This window comes from Lepidochelys olivacea, assembly GCF_965140295.1.
Source record: "Lepidochelys olivacea isolate rLepOli2 genome assembly, chromosome: 14".
NCBI lineage: Eukaryota > Metazoa > Chordata > Testudines > Cheloniidae > Lepidochelys > Lepidochelys olivacea.
The window spans coordinates 44,994,417-45,012,524 of record NC_140424.1 but is presented as its reverse complement, the minus strand read 5'-3'; the positions used below and the strand labels follow the sequence as shown (position 1 = coordinate 45,012,524).

At 65.1% G+C, this 18,108-nt stretch overlaps 2 protein-coding genes across 7 annotated transcripts; one reads left to right on the top strand and one right to left on the bottom strand.

Annotated features, from left to right (window-relative positions):
• Positions 1 to 1,156: 1,156 nt before the first annotated feature.
• Positions 1,157 to 5,457, bottom strand: DXO (decapping exoribonuclease). 3 transcript variants are annotated; one of them, XM_084646874.1, is made up of 7 exons: positions 5,325 to 5,457; positions 4,114 to 4,511; positions 3,218 to 3,447; positions 2,602 to 2,863; positions 2,267 to 2,402; positions 1,734 to 1,828; positions 1,157 to 1,299 (listed from the first exon to the last, which is right to left on the bottom strand). In XM_084646874.1, exons 1-7 carry the CDS (start codon positions 5,346 to 5,348, stop codon positions 1,173 to 1,175), a joined length of 1,272 nt encoding a protein of 423 aa, XP_084503000.1. In that variant the 5' UTR covers positions 5,349 to 5,457; the 3' UTR covers positions 1,157 to 1,172. The 3 variants fall into 3 exon arrangements, with proteins under 3 accessions (XP_084503000.1, XP_084503002.1, XP_084503001.1); XM_084646876.1 differs by having other exon boundaries at positions 2,602 to 2,821; XM_084646875.1 differs by having other exon boundaries at positions 5,259 to 5,331.
• On the top strand, positions 5,410 to 17,567 carry NEU1 (neuraminidase 1). Of its 4 annotated transcripts, none has more exons than XR_014713966.1 (9): positions 5,410 to 5,450; positions 6,805 to 6,911; positions 7,497 to 7,642; positions 8,843 to 8,938; positions 9,056 to 9,195; positions 9,592 to 9,689; positions 9,966 to 10,113; positions 10,486 to 10,581; positions 12,795 to 12,956. XR_014713966.1 is itself a non-coding variant. In XM_084646877.1 (6 exons), the coding sequence occupies exons 1-6, from the start codon at positions 11,362 to 11,364 to the stop codon at positions 17,388 to 17,390; spliced, it is 1,188 nt and encodes a 395-aa protein (XP_084503003.1). In that variant the 5' UTR covers positions 10,798 to 11,361; the 3' UTR covers positions 17,391 to 17,567. The 4 variants fall into 4 exon arrangements, 1 of the variants encoding a protein (XP_084503003.1); XR_014713967.1 differs by having other exon boundaries at positions 5,443 to 5,466; XR_014713968.1 differs by lacking the exon at positions 5,410 to 5,450 and having other exon boundaries at positions 6,708 to 6,911.
• Positions 17,568 to 18,108: the final 541 nt, after the last annotated feature.

Here is an 18,108-nt window from a genome sequence, read left to right as displayed (position 1 = left end):
GGCTTGATTGGGGAGTGGGTGAATCCCCCCATAGCCCTGCGGGGGTAGCTTCCCTGTAGGTGTCAGTGCCCCCCATGCCCCAGCCTCACGTCCCAGCTGCTCCTCTGGGGCATTCGGGGGGGCCCTGTACTGGGAGCGTCTGACCCCCCCCCCCCCATGCCAGGAGGAACCCAGGAGTCCTGTGCTCACCATGCTGAGGGTCTTCCTACTGCACTTTGGTATTCAGAGAGACAAACCCCTTTTCTCCCCCTCCTCTGCCCAGAGCAGGTGGGCTGATCCGTGCCCCCCCCCGCCCAGAGCAGGTGGGCTGGTCCATGCCCCTCCCCCCCAGCAGGTGGGCTGGTCCAAATGTGGCTCCACCTCTGCTTGTGTCCATAACTGGTTCGGTCCATGAATACTCCACCAGGGGGGAGCAGAGTTCCCTTGGCGATGGAATGTCCCATTGCAAAGGGGAGCAGAATGCTCATGTGACCATGGAAGGAGGGAGTAGCTTTAAGGTGGATTGTTCCATTACAGCTGGGGGGGTGCCCCTCTACAGCCCCCCCCCCCTTGGCTTGTTCCAGCTGCCCCCTGGGCCCTGCACAGCCAGGCGGGAAGGTTCTCGCTGCTGGGCCCCTCCTGCCCCCAGCCCAGGGGTCACTCCCACCCCAGCTGTGGTAGGAGCAGCTCTCTCCCTTCCCAAGGGGGCGGGGCTCTCCCAGAGGAGGGTGGAGCCTGTAGCTCCACCCCCAGTAACCTGACCCTAGGAGTTGCCAGCAGGAGAGGTCAGGCTGTCCTAGCAGGTGCCCAAGGCTGGGGGCCCCAAGGCAGCTTGTGACCTCGAGGGGGGCAGGTTCCCCCTGTTACCCCCAGCTGCCAAGTCATGACCTCCCTCCGTGTCCCACAGGGGGCAAAGGTCACACTCCTCCCCTTCACCTTCCAGATGGGGGTCATGACCTTTTCCTGCTGCTTGTGGGCAGCCAATCTTGCCCTTTACCTGTGTCACTTGACGGTCCCACCCTGACCTTTCACCCTTTCCCAAGAGGGGGTCCTGACCTTCCACACACCCCCTGGGGGCCAGATGCCCCTGGACAAATGGACATGGCAGGCACACCGCCCTGACTCTCACACATGGTTTATTAGTGCCCCGCCCCACATCCTCCCCCCCCCCCCCCATTCCTCCCCCCGGCGGCTCAGTCCGGACTCTTTCCTCCGCTCATGGTCTCCACGTACCAGGCCGGGAGGAAGACGTGCTCCGCGCCCTGGTGCCGGCTGTAGGACACGGGGCGGCCGGGCTCCCAGGCAAAGAGGTGCACGAGTCTGGGGAGAGAAGGGGGGGGTGATAGCGGGGGGCCTGGACCCAGGACTCCTGCGTTCTCTCTCTGCCTCTGGGAAGGGAGTGGGGTCTAGTGGTTGGGGGGGAAGGTGGGGGGGTGGCGGCAGCAAGGAGCCAGGACTGCTGGGTTCTCTCTCCAGCTCAGAGAGAGGAGTGGAGTCTGGTGGTTAGAGCGGGGGGGCTGGGAGCCAGGACTCCTGGGTTTGAATCCAAGCTCTGGGAAGGGAGTGGGTTATAGGCCAGGGGTTCTCAACCCTTTTCTGTGAGTGCCCCGTCCCTCCCCGCTATGAGTCTAACGCCAGTCATGCTTCACCAACCCTTGACACCTGCTTATGGCCCCCCAGTTGAGAAGCCCAGGTCGAGGGGGGAGCGCACAGGGGCACTGGGAGTCGGGGCTCCCACATTCTCTTCTACTCACTGGGGATCATCCTCCGTCACCACCTTCTTGAGGAAGGCCAGGAAGGCCTCGCAGAAGTTCATGCAGACGGCCGGCTTCCAGCAGCCTCGGTCGCCCTATTGGGGGGGCAGGGGGGAAGGGACCAGCTTCAAGTCACTGCTGGGGAGTGGGGGCGCAAGGGTCTAACACAGGAGGGAGGCAGGGCTGGCCGGGGGCAGGGGGGAAGGGACCAGCTTCAAGTCACTGCTGGGGAGTGGGGGCGCGAGGGTCTAACACAGGAGGGAGGCAGGGCTGGCCGGAGGCAGGGGGGAAGGGACCAGCTTCAAGTCACTGCTGGGGAGTGGGGGCGCGAGGGTCTAACACAGGAGGGAGGCAGGGCTGGCCGGGGACTGGAGGGGCCCATGGGGGGAGAGAAATGGGGAGCACGGAGGTCAGAGGGATCGCAGGGGCTAAGGGGCACAGTGACAGATGGGGGGGGGCCCTACAGCAGTTGGAGGAGTAGTGGGGGGCTGGAGAGGATGCGGGGGCAGGGCCAGCCTGGGGGGGCAGCTCACCCGGATCAACTGGAAGATCTTCATGGTCTCGAAGGTCTCCAGGGTGGCCACAGAGCCGTCGGGGGCACGGAAGCCGGCCACAATGCGGGAGACGCCGGGCAGGAAGGACTGCGCCCACCACTTGATCAGCTTGTACCTGGGGGGCAGGGAGGGGGGTCAGCCTGGGTCACTAGCACCCTCCCCCCCAGCCTCCGATCCACCCCCCACCCATGCAGGAAATACAGGGCTGAGAACCCCCAGCCAGCCTGGCCACTCAGGGAACGTACACCCAGGGCTGCACTAGGCTGGGGGTGTTCCTTGGGGTGGAGCTGGGGAGGTACCGGGGGGGTTCTCACCTATAAAAGCTCCTGCGCTGAGCGGGGCTGTGCAGCTCCTTGCACGTCTTGAGCTCCACGTAGCAGGCGGGGGGCTCGGGCCAGGCCCCGCGGGGGTCGGCGCAGTCCACCTCCCCGGCGAAGAGCAGTGAGTGGGAGCCCAGCCGTGTGCGCACCACCGTGCAGAATGCCTCGTTGGTGTTCACCACCCCCGTGGGGTCCGGGCTCCCGTCCGGGGTGTCTGGGGGGACAGGCACAGGACGCCTGGGTTCTCTCCCCAGCTCTGGGAAGGAAGGGGGAGCTAGTACTTAGAGCAGGGGGGAGCTGGGAACCAGGATGCCTGGGTTCTCTCCCCAGCCCTGGGAGGGGTGTGTGGGTCAGTGGTTAGAGCAGGGGGAAGCTAGGAGCCAGGATGCCTGGATTCTCCCCCAGCGCAGAGATGGGAGGTGGGGCTAGTGGGTCAGAGCATGGGGGACTAGGACCCAGGACGCCTGGGTCCTCTCCCCAGCTCTGGGAGTGGAGGGGGGCACTAGTGGTTAGAGCAGGGGGGAGCTGGGAACTAGGATGCCTGGGTTCTCTCTCTCAGTAGGGGACGGGAAGGGGGGAGTGGGAGCCAGGACTCCTGGGTTCTATTTACCCGCACACATGTAGCGCTCGAACTTGTAGCCCATGTAGGCCAGCTCCTGCAGCATGTCGGAGCGCTGCTCCCGCTGCTGCCGGGCCGCCGGCGTCTCCACCTCACTCACGTACAGCGTGCCCCGGAAGAGGCTGACGGCCAGCAGCCAGCCCTCCTGGCTCTCGTAGGGCGTCGTCAGTACCTTGGTAAGGTGCCCCCGCCAGGTCACGAAATCTGCGTTCACGGGGCGCCTTGGGGGGGACACAAGGGGGTGGCATCGCCACATACAAAATCGGTAGGTTTCAGAGTTACCCGTTCTCTGCTGAGCTGAAAGCGGCCATCTGAGCCCTAGGGTATCAGGCTCTCGGCAGACTCAGGTATTCAGACCGGCACCCCCGCCCCGTGCTCCTGAACCCCCGCAGCCTGTGTGGGGGCAGGGGGATCTGGTGGGGAGTGGAGGGGGGAGGACCGCGATGGACCCCAGCCGGGGACTCCCTCTGTGCTGACCCCTCCCTGCCCAGCCAAGCCAGGACCATGATGGACCCCAGCTGTGCTGACCCCTCCTCCTCCTCCAGCCAAGCCAGAACGGTGGGGCAGCCCACGCCAGTCTACGCAGGAAGGGCGGGGGGGGGGGTCTACCTGCCTGCCCCCAGGCCCCCATCTCCCTCTGCTCATACGCTGGCTTCACAGTGACCCCTCCTGCCTGGGAGGACCCCATTAAGCCACAGCACCCCCTGCCGGTCCTACCCATAAGACATAGCGCCCCCGGCCAAACTGGAGGACCCCACTCACTCCAGAGCTCCCCCAGATCAGCAGTGGCCACCGGCAGTTCCCCTTGGAGGACTCACCCCCGAGATCAGCGGGGAGCCCCCCAGCACCCCTGCTGGCCCGGGGCTCTCGGCCTGCCCCTCGCTCACCCCGCGGCGTCGCCCTGGGCCCGCAGCCGGTCCCGGTTCCCGGCCACCCACTGCAGGAGATGCTCCAGCCCCTCGCGCCGGCCCTCGTCCCGCCGCACGTAGAGGTCACGGTAGCCGTGCCGCAGGTCGAAGGCAGGCTCGGGGCGCTCGGCGCGAGGCGGGGCGAAGTAGCGCAGCTGGCGGGCGTCGGGGTGGTAGCAGCGCTGGGCGTCCAGGGAGAAGCGTCCCTCCTCGGCCGGCCGGCGGTAGAAGGGGAAGGGCCCATCGTAGAGGGCCGGCTCCGTGGGCAGGGTGGGGGGGGCCCAGCGGCCGCGCTTGGGGGAGCCCCCCAGCTCCGCAGGGGCCTCGGGGGCTCCGCTGCTGCGCTTGGCCGGGCGGGCGCCGGGCTCCATGGCAGCCTGGAACAGCGAGAGGGAGGTGAGAACCGGGAGCTCGGCTGAGAGGCACCCCCTCCCCCGCTAGCCGCCCCCTCCCCTGCCAGCCCCCACTCCCCAGGGGGGTCCCCTAGCCCCGGCCAGACCCCCTCCCCACAGGGCCCCCTTCCCCCCCCCGCCAACCTCCCCGGGGGGCCCCTCCCCACTCCCCAGGAGCCCCCCCCGCCAGCCCCCACTCCCCAGGGGGGTCCCCTAGCCCCCTCCCCCCCCGCCAGCCCCCACTCCCCAGGGGGGCCCCCTAGCCCCCTCCCCCCCGCCAGCCTCCCCGGGAGCCCCCCCCGCCAGCCCCCACTCCCCAGGGGGGCCCCCTAGCCCCCTCCCCCCGCGCCAGCCTCCCCGTGGGCCCCCTCCCCGGCTAGCCGTCCCCTCCACCCCTGGGGGCCCCCTCCCCCACCAGCCCCCACTCCCCGGGTGGGGCCCCCTAGCCCCGGCCAGACCCCCTCCCCACAGGGCCCCCTTCCCCCCCCGCCAACCTCCCCGGGGGGCCCCTCCCCACTCCCCGGGAGCCCCCTCCCCCGCCAGCCCCCACTCCCCGGGGGGGCCCCTCCCCCCCGCCAGCCGCCCCAAGGGGGCCCCCCCCACTCCCCGGCGGGGCCCCTCCCCAGCCCCCTGGGGGGCATTTCCGCTGCAGGCCCCGCCCCAGCCCTGGCAGCCCCCGACCCCCCCAATCTCCCCCCGGCCGCCCCCCCGGGACCCCTCCCACCCTCTGACCTTTCACCCCGACGCCCGATCCCTTTCCCGCCCGTCCCTCTCCGGTGACCTTTGACCCCCCCTCACCCTCGGGCTTCCGCCGGACGTCATCGGGGAGCGACGGGGGCGGGGAGCTGGGCCCGGTGGGCTCGCGCCGTGACGTCATTGGACCGCGCCCGGAAGAGGCGCTTGGATCCCGGAGCCTCGCGCAGAGTCAGTGAGGAGAGGGGTGCTGACGTCATCACTCGGGGACGGGGGCGGCTGGTCGGGGGGGGAACCCGGCGAGAGGGGGAGGGGCGGTCTGGCGGGGAGTGGGGGGGGACTGGCTGAGGGGGGAGGGGGGTCTGGAGGAGGGGAGGGCGGGAACTGGCTGGGGGGGAGGAGGGGAGGGGAGGGGGGGTCTGGTGGGGAGTCGGGGGGGGACTGGCTGAGGGGGGAGGGGGGTCTGGAGGAGGGGAGGGCGGGAACTGGCTGGGGGGGAGGAGGAGAGGGGAGGGGAGGGGGGGTCTGGTGGGGAGTCGGGGGGGGACTGGCTGAGGGGGGGGTCTGGAGGAGGGGAGGGCGGGAACTGGCTGGGGGGGAGGAGGAGAGGGGAGGGGAGGGGAGGGGGGGTCTGGCGGGGAGTCGGGGGGGGACTGGCTGAGGGGGGAGGGGGGTCTGGAGGAGGGGAGGGCGGGAACTGGCTGGGGGGGAGGAGGGGAGGGGAGGGGGGGTCTGGCGGGGAGTCGGGGGGGACTGGCTGAGGGGGGGGTCTGGAGGAGGGGAGGGCGGGAACTGGCTGGGGGGGAGGAGGAGAGGAGAGGGGAGGGGAGGGGAGGGGGGGTCTGGCGGGGAGTCGGGGGGGGACTGGCTGAGGGGGGGGTCTGGAGGAGGGGAGGGCGGGAACTGGCTGGGGGGGAGGAGGGGAGGGGAGGGGGGGTCTGGCGGGGAGTCGGGGGGGGACTGGCTGAGGGGGGAGGGGGGTCTGGAGGAGGGGAGGGCGGGAACTGGCTGGGGGGAGGAGGAGAGGGGAGGGGAGGGGGGGTCTGGCGGGGAGTCAGGGGGGGACTGGCTGAGGGGGGAGGGGGGTCTGGAGGAGGGGAGGGCGGGAACTGGCTGGGGGGAGGAGGGGAGGGGAGGGGGGGTCTGGTGGGGAGTCGGGGGGGGACTGGCTGAGGGGGGAGGGGGGTCTGGAGGAGGGGAGGGCGGGAACTGGCTGGGGGGGAGGAGGGGAGGGGAGGGGGGGTCTGGTGGGGAGTCAGGGGGGGACTGGCTGAGGGGGGAGGGGGGTCTGGAGGAGGGGAGGGCGGGAACTGGCTGGGGGGGAGGAGGGGAGGGGAGGGGGGGTCTGGCGGGGAGTCGGGGGGGACTGGCTGAGGGGGGGGTCTGGAGGAGGGGAGGGCGGGAACTGGCTGGGGGGGAGGAGGGGAGGGGAGGGGAGGGGAGGGGGGGTCTGGCAGGGGGGTACCGGCTGAGGGGAGGAGAGGGGAGTGGGAAAACTGGCTGAGGGGATCTGGCTGGGGGGGTGACTGGGATGGATGCCCACCGGGGGGGGCTCCCGCTGTGCTGACCCCTCGCCCGCCCCCAGCCCCATGGAGCGCCGCCGACAGCTGATCTCCGACACCCTGAAGGCCAAGAAGCGGCGCCTGCAGCCGGGACCCGACCCCGGGGACGCGGGAGAGCCGGACAGACCGGGTAACGGGGGCGGGGCGCCAGGACGCCTGGGTTCTCCCCCGGCTCTGGGCGGGGAGTGGGGGCTGGAGGGTCAGAGCAGGGGGGAGGGGCGCCAGGACGCCTGGGTTCTCCCCCGGCTCTGGGCAGGGAGTGGGAGCTGGAGGGTCAGAGCAGGGGGGAGGGGCGCCAGGACGCCTGGGTTCTCCCCCGGCTCTGGGCGGGGAGTGGGGGCTGGAGGTTCAGAGCAGGGGGGAGGGGCGCCAGGACGCCTGGGTTCTCCCCCAGCTCTGGGCGGGGAGTGGGGGCTGGAGGGTCAGAGCAGGGGGGAGGGGCGCCAGGACGCCTGGGTTCTCCCCCGGCTCTGGGCAGGGAGTGGGAGCTGGAGGGTCAGAGCAGGGGGAAGGGGCGCCAGGACGCCTGGGTTCTCCCCCGGCTCTGGGCGGGGAGTGGGGGCTGGAGGGTCAGAGCAGGGGGAAGGGGCGCCAGGACGCCTGGGTTCTCCCCCGGCTCTGGGTGGGGAGTGGGGGCTGGAGGTTCAGAGCAGGGGGGAGGGGCGCCAGGGCGCCTGGGTTCTCTCCTGGCTGACCCTGTGCTGTTGGTTGGCAGAGGGCTCCGGGGCGGTGGAGTCGGCCCTCCGGTATCTCGCCTCCCTCTTCCCTCGCCAGCTGTTCGAGGACGCACTGCCCCCCCTTGTCCTGAAGCACCAGCTCTACAGCCTGGTGAGGGATCGCACGGCCGTGGACAGGCAGCTGGTAAGAGCCCCCCACCCCATTCCCTCCCCCCATCAGACCCTGGGGCCCCTTCAGCCCAGTCTGCCCCCTGTGACGGGTTGGGTCACAGAAACCCCCTTGAAACGGCCACCTGATGTGCTGGGACTACCTCTGAGCCCATTTTCCCTGACAGCTAGAACCCTGCCTTGTTGAGCCAGACACACCAGCTGCTAGAAACGTCTGAACCACGTCCTCAAAAGCTGCAGACTTAACTGAAAACAGCTTAAGAAGTGCTCCTGTCTCCAGCTCCCAATGGGGTCCAAACCTCAAATAAATCCGTTTTACTCTGTCTAAAGCTTATACAGGGTAAACTCATAAATTGTCCCCCCTCTGTAACACTGATAGAGATGCCCAGTGGTTTGCTCCCCCAGGGATTAATACTAGCTCTGGGTTAATTAATAAGTAAAAAGTGATTTATTAAAAACAAAAAGTAGGATTTAAGTGGTTTCAAGTAATAGACAGAACAAAGTAAATTACCAAGCAAAATAAAATAAAACACCCAAGTCTAAGCCTAATACAGTAGGAAACTACATGCAAGTAAATCTCATCCCCACATATTTTCCAAGAAGCTTCTTTCACAGACTAGACTCCTTTCCAGTCTGGGCCCATCCTTTCCCCTGGGACAGTCCTTGTTCCAGCTCAGGTGGTAGCTAGGGGATTTTTCATGACTGCAGCCCCCTTTGTTCTGTTCCACCCCCTTATATAACTTTGGCACAAGGCGGGAATCTTTTGTCTCTTTGGGTCCTCACCCTCCTTCTAAATGGAAAAGCCCCAGGGTTAAAGATGGATTCCAGTACCAGGTGACATGGTCCCATGTCCTGGGAGACCCCAAGCCTTCATTCTTCCTGGCCTGACTCACAGGGAGGCTTGCAAGTAAACAGAGCCATCTACAGATAATTGTCCTAGTTAATGGGAGCCATCAAGATTCCAAACCACCATTAATAGCCCACGCTGCATAATTACATTAGGACCACAGCGTTATGTTTCATATTTTTAGTTTCAGATACAAGAACAATACATTCATACAAATAGGATGAATACATGCAGAAGACCATAATCTTTGCATGGCATATGTATCATAAAACATATTCCAGTTATGTCATATTTATATTGATAAGCATATTTCTAGAAAGCATTATGGGGTGCAATGTCACACCCCCCATTAACTGTCTCCCCCTGCAGAGCCGGCTGAAGGATGAGGGGCTGATCCGGCTCTTCCAGCTCGGATTTGACTCGGATGTCTTTGGGGTGGCATTCACCCAGGACTACACGGCCAAGGTGGGTCTCTGTCCCCCCAGTAGGGCTGCTGAGGCCCCCGGCAGTGGGAGCAGGGTCCCCACAGCCCTTGGGGGTGCTGGCTGCTGGTGACAGCCCCCCCCCCCCATCTCCGCCTAGGTGCTGCAGTCCGTGGCGGGGAAGGAGCACGCCGGGACGGTGCGCCAGTTCTTGGAGACAGCACTCGCCACCTGCCCTGAACTCAGCTACGACAATGGCCGCATGCAGAGGGACTTCGGCTTCCAGGACCCGGACATCACGTGGGTGGCTGGGAGCATGGGAATGGGCAGGGCCCAGGCGGCCTTCCTGGGCCCCGTTGCAGCCACGTTCCCCTTCCCCTCCTCACCCTTGCGCCTGCTTGGTGTTCTAGGCTGCTTTCCCCACCCCAGAGGGGCCGCATCTCTGTGCATGACCTGCATAACCATCCCCGCATCCCATCCCAGAGGGGCAGTGCCCAGCGCCGGGCGAGGGGTCCCTGGGTAACCAGCCCCAGTGCCCCACCCCAGAGGGGCTGCGTCTCAGCGCCAGGCCAGGAGTCTCCATATAACCAGCCCCAGTGCCCCACCCCAGAGGGGCCGCAACCCGGCGCCAGGTGAGGGGTCTCTGGAGCGAAGGACACTGAGGTGACAGGTCTCTTCTCCTGTCCCCTCTTCCAGGCAGCTGGTAAATGCCGGGGTCCTGACCGTCCGTGACGCAGGCAGCTGGTGGCTAGCCGTGCCTGGAGCTGGGCGCTTCGTTAAATGCTTCATCAAAGGTTTGTGTGAGACAAGCCAGCCCCCGCCCTGGAGCCAGGTCAGAGCCGGCACCCCCTAGAGGGGAAAAGCTGACTGGGTGGGATAGCTCAGTGGTTTGAGCATTGGCCTGCTAAATCCGGGGTTGTGCGTTCAATCCTTGAGGGGGCCATTTAGGGATCTCGGGCAAAAATTGGGGATGGGCCCTGCTTTGAGCAGGGGGTTGGACTAGTTGACCTCCCGAGGTCCTGATATTCTGTGATTCTATGGCTGAGTCCTCTCTCTCTCCCCGGGCCCAGGACGCAAGGCCGTGCTGGGGATGATCCAGAAGGCCAAGTACAAGGAGATTTTGCTGTCGGATCTGCAGAGCCGCCGGGCTCCCAGTGCCGTGAAACTGGGGCTCCCCTATCACATCCATGACCTCATTGGGGCCCAGCTAGTCGACTGGTACGACCCGTCCCGTCCCCCGCCCCGAACCAGGGAGAGAACCCAGGAGTCCTGGCTCCCAGCCGTCCGCTCTAACCCACCAGCTCCCACTCCCCTCCCAGAGCTGGGGAGAGAACCCAGGGGTCCTGGCTCCCAGCCCCCCCACTCTAACCACCAGGCCCCACTTCCCTCTAGGGTGACCAGATTCTCCGTTTTTATAGGGACAGTCCTGTTTTTGGGGACTTCTTTTATATAGGTGCCTATTACCCCCCACAGTTGCTATCTGGTCACCCTTCTCCCCTCCCAGAGCTGGGAGGGAACCCAGGAGTCCTGCTCCATCCCTGTTGTCCCAGCAACTAAGCTAAGCTAACAGCCTCTCTCTGATTCTTCCAGCATCCCCAGCACTTCCGGGACCCTGCTGCGATTGGCCGACTCCTGACCCCGCAACCTGAGGAGCTCCGGGAGATCTGTGCCAAGGACTGACTGACGGTGGGGGGCGGAGGGGGCTCACCTTGGCTCCCTGCCGTGGGGGCTGGGGTTTCCCATCATGCAGCGGGGCTCAGCCGCTCTGGGCCCCTGCACAGGGACTGTGGGTCTAGGCGGTTTAATTTATTTTGTGGATCAATGTTTGCACTTGGGGGACGGGGGGAAGGATCCAGGCCTGGCCCGTGGGACTTGGGGGGAGGGGCAGGGAGATTTGAGCCACACCCTGGCTGCGGCTCAGCGGAAGGGCCGTGGAGGGTAATAAATGGGGGTTTCTCTGCTCCCCCCAGCCTCCTGGGGTCCCTGTTTCCCCGCGGCGCGTCCCTGCCCATCCTGGGCTGTGCAGGGGGCCGAGGGGCAGGCCCCCAGCGGTCAGAAATGGATGGTTTGTGAAGGAGGGTGGGGGAGCCAGGGCCAGGTGTGGGGTACGGTGCCCCCTAGTCTTGGGGTAGGGAATTGCAGCAGCAGAGACCCCTGTACTGAATCAAGCCTCTCCCCTCCCAGAGCCGGGAGAGAACCCAGGAGTCCTGGCTTCCAGCCCCCCCTGCTCTAACCACCAGCCCCTGCTCCCCTCCCAGAGCCGGGAAGTTTTGGTGGGCGCTTTCCCTTTAAGGGAGGGGAGATGGGCGGGGCCAGAGCTCGGTCACGTGACCTTTTGTGCGTCTGTATCCAGGCGGTCCCCTCAGCCAATCACGTGCCTCGGCTTTGAGTCATGTGACTACCCCCCCCGCTACAGTGTAACCAGCGGCGCAGGCGGCGGGTTAAAGGGGCCGCGACCCACGGGCCATGGGGCGCCCCCGGGCCCTGCCCCTCGCGGGGCTGCTGCTGCTGGGGCTCTGCGGGGCCCGGGCGCTGCCCGCCCCCGGGGCCTGGACGGGATCCGCGGAGCAGGTACGTGTCCTCCCTCTGCCCCCCCAGGATCGGCCCCCCATCAGCCCCTGCGCTCTCCCTCGGCCCCCCATCAGCCCCTGCGCTCTCCCTCTGCCCCCCCCAGGATCGGCCCCCCATCAGCCCCCCCAGGATCGGCCCCCCTCTGCCCCCATCAGCCCTTGCGCTCTCCCTCTGCCCCCCCCAGGATCGGCCCCCCATCAGCCCCCCCAGGATCGGCCCCCCTCTGCCCCCATCAGCCCTTGCGCTCTCCCTCTGCCCCCCCAGGATCAGCCCCCCCATCAGCCCCCCCCAGGATCGGCGCCCCTCTGTCCCCCCCCCGATCAGCCCCTGCACTTCTCTCCCCCCCTGGGATCGGCCCCCCATCAGTCCCCCCCGAGATCGGGGCCCCTCTGACTCCCCGGTCAGCCCCTGCGCTCCCCCTCAGCCCCCTCCCGGGATCGACACCCGCACCTCATCCCGCCTTTTCCCTGCCCCCCCCCCGTAGAGCCCCCGTCTGACCCCATCCCGCCCAGACTCTATGCTTGCCCCATACAGCCCTGTTTGCCCCCTCCCACTCCTCCCCTCTGCCACCCTACCCGGGAACGGCCCCTCTGCCCCCCAGCACCTGGGTACAGCCCCCCCACCCAGGTAGGGCCCCCCGGAACCTCATCACCCCTCAGCCCCCCAAAACTTGGGTACAGCCGCCCCCTCTGTCCTCCCCGGGATCTCGGTAGCCTCCACACAGTTACAGCCCCCCAGCGGCCCCAAACCAGGTACGGCCCCTGTGCCTCACCATCTAGGTTCTCCTCCCCCCACACCAGTACCTGCCCCCCTCACACACACCCAGGTACTGCCACGAGGTGCCGCCCCACCTGACCCCCACAGCCGGGTACAGCCCCTCGGTACCCCCCACCCCGCCCAGGTGTCAGAGTGGAAGCCAGGTTAGTCTGTATCCGCAAAAACAACCAGGAGTCCTTGGGGCACCTTAGCGACGAACACGCTGATTTGCCCACGAAAGCTTGTGCCCAGATAAATTCCTTCAGCTCCAAGGTGCCCCAAGGACTCCTCGTCCCAGGTCCGGCCCCCCCAGCCCCGCCCAGGTCCGGCCCCCGGTGCCGTGTCCCGCCACGCGTTTATCCCGTGGTTGGGGACTGGAAACGGAGCCTTCCCCATTCCCTGTAACGGGGGCCTCAGTTCCCCTGTGGGGCATCCGGGCCAGCCCTGACTGCCAGGGAGAGCCCCAGGGCCTGGCCCCCGGCTGCCCCCCGCCCTCTGCAGCCCAGGGGCAATGGGGCAGCCCTGACTGCCCGGGGAGCCTGTAACTCTTTGGCCCCTGTTGCTCTGGGCAGGTCAGTCCCCTGATCACCCTGGAGCAGCTGCTGTGGGTGAGTGGCCGGGAGATCGGGGAGGTGGATACGTACAGGGTCCCCCTGATCGCGGCGACGCCCCGCGGCTCTCTCCTGGCCTTCGCTGAAGCCCGGAAATCATCCTCGTCGGACTCGGGGGCCAAATTCATCGCCCTGCGGCGCTCCACGGACGGAGGTGTGTGCGGAGAGAGAGCGGGGCTGCGGGTCGGGAGTGAGGGGCACCAGCAGAGCAGGGGGGAGCCCAGGGGGCTGCGGGTTGGGAGTGAGGGGCACCGGCAGAGCTGGGGGCTGCAGGTCGGGAGTGAGGGGCACCGGCGGAGCAGGGGGGAGCCCAGGGGGCTGCGGGTCGGGAGTGAGGGGCACCGGCGGAGCAGGGGGGAGCCCAGGGGGCTGCGGGTCGGGAGTGAGGGGCATCGGCAGAGCTGGGGGCTGCGGGTCGGGAGTGAGGGGCACCGGCGGAGCAGGGGGGAGCCCAGGGGGCTGCGGGTCGGGAGTGAGGGGCATCGGCAGAGCTGGAGGCTGCGGGTCGGGAGTGAGGGGCATCGGCGGAGCAGGGGGGAGCCCAGGGGGCTGCGGGTCGGGAGTGAGGGGCATCGGCAGAGCTGTCTCTCTCGCCCAGGCGCGACATGGTCCCCCAGCTCGTTCATCGTGGACGACGGGACGCAGGTGGATGGGCTGAACCTGGGGGCCGTGGCCGTGGACCGGGCGAACGGCTCCGTGTTCGTGTTCTACGCATTCTGCATCCACCAGCCGCAGCCCTGCATCTCCAGCACCATGCTCATTCGCAGCTGGGACGACGGCCTGTCCTGGAGCCGCCCCCGCAACCTCTCCCAGGAGATTGGCCTGGACAGGTTTGCCCCAGGGCCCGGGCTCGGCATCCAGGTGGGCACTCGGGGAGCTGCCCCAATTTCTGTCATGGTGTTCTACTCGGCTGTGCCCCCACCCCAGAGCCAGCCGCATCTTTGCGCTGGGAAAGGGTGTGACATTCCCCTCGTGTTATCCGGACCAGTGATCTGCTAGGTCACTCCAATCTTTGACTCTGGGAGCCAGCCTTACCCTGCTCTGCTGCAAGAACCCCCACTCCTGGGCTGTCCACATACAGCCTTTGGCATGTAAGCTGCTCCCGGCTACTTACAAGCGAATGACACTAGCCAATATCTCTGGTCCCAGATATGACCCTAGGAACCTCTGTCTTGGAGTGCCAGTTATGCCCGCTGGACGCTGCAAGCGTCTATAAATTCATGAATTTAACAAAGAAATTGATACGTACCAGGCTTGTTCTCCCAAGGGGAGGCTCTGACAGGCTTCAAACTGAACACATGGCTTCCAGTAGACTAAACAAACAGATTTATTAACTATAAAGATACATTTTAAGTGATTATAGGTCAAAGCACAACCAGTCAGATTTGGACAAATGGAATAAAAGCAAAACACATTCTAAGCTGAGCTGAACACTTTCAATGCCCTTCAAGACTGAGAGGCTTCTCACCGCAGGTTGGCTGGTTGCTCTTCAGCCAGGCTCTCCCCTTTGATCAGTGCTTCAGTCGTTTGGAGGGGGTGGTGTCTGTAGATGTAGGTGGAAGAGAGCGAGCATGGCAAAATGTCTCTCCCTTGTATCATGTCCTTTCTTTCCTCCTAAACAACAAGGAGTCCGGTGGCACCTTAAAGACCAACAGATTTGTTTGGGCAGAAGCTTTCGTGGGTAAAAAACCCACTTCTTCAGATGCACGGTGTGAAAATTACAGATACAGGCATAAATATACTGACACGTGAAGAGAAGGGAGTTACCTTCCCAGTGGAGAACCAGTGCTGACAGGGCCAATTTGGTCAGGGTGGGTGTGGTCCACTCCCAATAATTGATGAGGAGGGGTCAATACACAGAGAGGCGAAATAGCTTTTGCAGTGAGCCAGCCACGCCCAGGCCCTGTTCCAGCCCAGACTGATGGCGTTACGTTTACAAATGAATTGTAGCTCTGCAGTTTCTCTTTGAAGTCTGTTTCTGAAGTTTTTTTTGTTCAATTATGGCTACGTTTAAACCTATACCAGAAACCCACTGACCGCTATCTTACCTACATGCCTCCAGCTTCCATCCAGGACACACCACAGGATCCCTTGTCTACAGCCAAGCCCTAAGATACACCCGCCTTTGCTCCAACCCCTCAGGCAGAGACAAACACCTACCTGATCTCTATCAAGCGTTCTTACAACTACAATACCCACCTGGGGAAGTCAGGAAACAGATTGACAGAGCGAGATGGGTACTCAGAAGTCACCTACTACAGGACAGGCCCAACAAGAAAAATCGCAGTGGCCATCACATACAGCCCCCAGCTAACACCTCTCCAGCACATCATCAACGATCTACAACCTATCCTGGAAAACGATCCCTCACACTCCCAGACCTTGGGAGACAGGCCAGTCCTCGCTTACGGACAGCCCCCCAACCTGAAGCAAATACTCACTACACAGCACAGAAACACTAACCTAGGAACCAATCCCTGCAACAAACCCCGTTGCCTACTCTGTCCCCATATCTATTCAGGGGGCACCGTCAGAGGACCCAGTCACATCAGCCACACTATCAGGGGCTCGTTCACCTGCACATCCACCAATGTGATCTATGCCATCCTGGGCCAGCAATGCCCCTCTGCCATGTACATTGGCCAAACCGGACAGTCCCCATGTAAAAGAATACTTGGATTGGGGGAGGGATAGCTCAGTGGTTTGAGCATTGGCCTGCTAAATCCGGGATTGTGAGTTCAATCCTTGAGGGGGCCATTTAGGGATCTGGGGCGAAAATTGGGCATTTGCTCCTGCTTTGAGCAGGGCGTTGGACTAGATGACCTCCCGAGGTCCCTTCCAACCCTGATAGTCTATGATACACATCGGCCATCAGGAATGGTAACCTAGAAAAGCCAGTAGGAGAGCACGTCAACCTCCCTGGACATTCAATAACCTGGTTAAAAGTAGCCATCCTTGAACACCGGCCTCCTCCTTGTTTTTGAGGATACAGACTAACACGGCTACCCCCCGCTACTTCTTTCCTCTTGGCTTTGCCCCCAACCCCCAGAGTCGGGTGAGCAGGACCTCATCGTACTCCCAAGCTGCCCAGAGGAAGGGGGTGTCTCCCTCGAGGGTCTCACGCATTCTTCTGTTGCTGCCTAGGCCAGTGTCCTTTGCTCCCGCATTAAGCCACGAGGACACGCTTTCAGCCTCATAACTACATACAGGAAATTACAACCTGTAACCTCCCTAGAACAGAGACTGGAGCCACCATGCTCCGCGCATCGTGAGCCTTCCAGAGACACCCGGCCTGGCAAACTTTGCCTTGGGTACACCACGATCATTTTAGAGAGATGAACATGGAGGTGGAGGGTGTCCCCCCAAGGTACAGAGCGTCACAAGGGGTTCCCGGGTAACCAGCCTCCCCCACCCCACCCCACCCCAGAGCCAGCCGCATGTCAGCATAGGGGGCGGGGTCCCTGGATAACCAGCCCCTGCCCCACCCCAGAGGGGCCGCATCTTGGCTGGGGGGATGGTGACTCTGCCCCCTCTCTCCTTGCACGGCCTCAGAAACGCTACGAGCCCTACACGGGGCGTCTGATCATCTGTGGCCACAGGACGCTCGACCTGGACGGGATTTACTGCCTGCTGAGTGACGACCACGGCGAGACCTGGCGCCTGGGGGGGGCCCTGCGCGGGATCCCCTACGGGCATCCCAAGTTACCCCACGACTTCAACCCCGACGAGTGCCAGGTGAGCAGGATGGGACCCAGGCGTCCGGGACAGGTGCCCCCGCAGCTCCCAGTGCCCAGACGGGGAGGGGATGGGACCCAGGCGCCCATGGCGAGTGGGTGGCAGGGTGGAAGGAACCCAGGCATCCAGGTTAACCTCCCCCTCCCCCCCACAGCCCTACGAGCTGCCGGACGGGTCGCTGGTGATCAACGCCCGGAACCAGAACTTCTACCACTGCCCCTGCCGCATCGTGGCCCGGAGCTGGGACGCCGGCGAGACCCTCCCGCCCGAGGCCGTGACCTTTGACCCCACCCTGGTGGACCCTGCCGTGGCGGCCGGAGCCGTGGTCACCGGCGGGCTGGTCTTCTTCAGCAACCCGGCCAATGCCACCCACCGTGCGTGGGGGGGGGGCAGAGATGGGGGAGGGATCGGGGGGCAGAGCTGGGGGGGTCCCTGTGGGGTGCGTGAGCTGCAGGGGGTTGGCTGTAGGGGGCAGATGGGGCATGTGGCGGGCGCATGGGGAGGGAGGGCAGGGGCCTGCATTGGGGGAGCTGCGCAGGGGGGTGGGGGGCACATGAGGGCTCCGAGCGTCTCACCCACTTTTCTTCCCCCCCCCCAGGCCTGAATCTGACCCTGCGCTGGAGTTGGGCCAAGGACACCTCCTTGTGGCAGCACCCCCTGCAGGTCTGGGCGGGGCCCAGCGGCTACTCCTCCCTGGACGTCATGGAGCCGGGGGACCCCCGCAGGGAGCCCCCCACCCTCTACCTCATCTACGAGAAGGGGCGGAACCAGTCCATTGAGAGCATCTCACTGGTCAAGATCAGCCTCTCCGGGAGCCTCTGACCCCCACTGCCCCCTCCCCCCCCACTCCCTGGCCCCAGACAGCACTGAGACTCCTGGGGGTCCCTACCTCACTCCCAGCCTGGCCCCAGGAGGGGGAGGGAATCGGCCCTTAACCCTGGAATCAAAGGGGAGCTAACGACCCACGGAGCAATAAAGGAAACAAAATTTCCCCCACGAGTCTCTGGCCGGCTGAAATAATTATAAGGGGGCTGCGGGTCGGGAGTGAGGGGCACCGGCAGGGCCGGGCTGGCAGGGGGCTGCGGGTCGGGAGTGAGGGGCACCGGCAGGGCTGGGCTGGCAGGGGGCTGCGGGTCGGGAGTGAGGGGCACCGGCAGGGCCGGGCTGGCAGGGCTGTGGGTCGGGAGGGGGGTGACACGGAGTACCCAGGCGATGCTCTGGAACTGCTCCCCATGAAGCTGGGCAGGATTCTGGGGGAGTCTCCTCTCGGGGAGCAGCCTGTCTGCAGGACACACAGCTCCCCCGGCTTCCACCTTCCTGGGTCTGACCTCGGAGCATTCAGCATCCTCTGCCCCTCCGTGCGCTTCCCCCAGCGAGTCCATCCAGGCGGGGTCCTGGGGGGGGCAGAGGGTCCTGCCCCCCAACTCCGCAGTCAGACGGGACTCTCAGCCAGCCAGTAAAACAGGTTTATTAGACGACAGGGACATGGTTTAACACAGAGCTTGCAGGTGCAGAGAACGGGACCCCTCAGCTGGGTCCA

Excerpts from the sequence above, each read along its gene's own strand:
- DXO (XM_084646874.1), bottom strand. The coding sequence starts at position 5,348 with ATGACGTCCGGCGGAAGCCCGAGG. Across the intron at positions 4,512-5,324 it reads CGTCCGGCGGAAGCCCGAGG|GCTGCCATGGAGCCCGGCGC; the intron begins GTGAGGGGGGGT and ends TCGCTGTTCCAG. Across the intron at positions 2,864-3,217 it reads CGAGCGCTACATGTGTGCGG|AGCTGGGGAGAGAACCCAGG; the intron begins GTAAATAGAACC and ends CTTCCTTCCCAG.
- NEU1 (XM_084646877.1), top strand. The coding sequence starts at position 11,362 with ATGGGGCGCCCCCGGGCCCTGCCCCTCGCGGGGCTGCTGCTGCTGGGG. Across the intron at positions 11,467-12,794 it reads GGACGGGATCCGCGGAGCAG|GTCAGTCCCCTGATCACCCT; the intron begins GTACGTGTCCTC and ends TGCTCTGGGCAG. Across the intron at positions 16,569-16,722 it reads TCAACCCCGACGAGTGCCAG|CCCTACGAGCTGCCGGACGG; the intron begins GTGAGCAGGATG and ends TCCCCCCCACAG.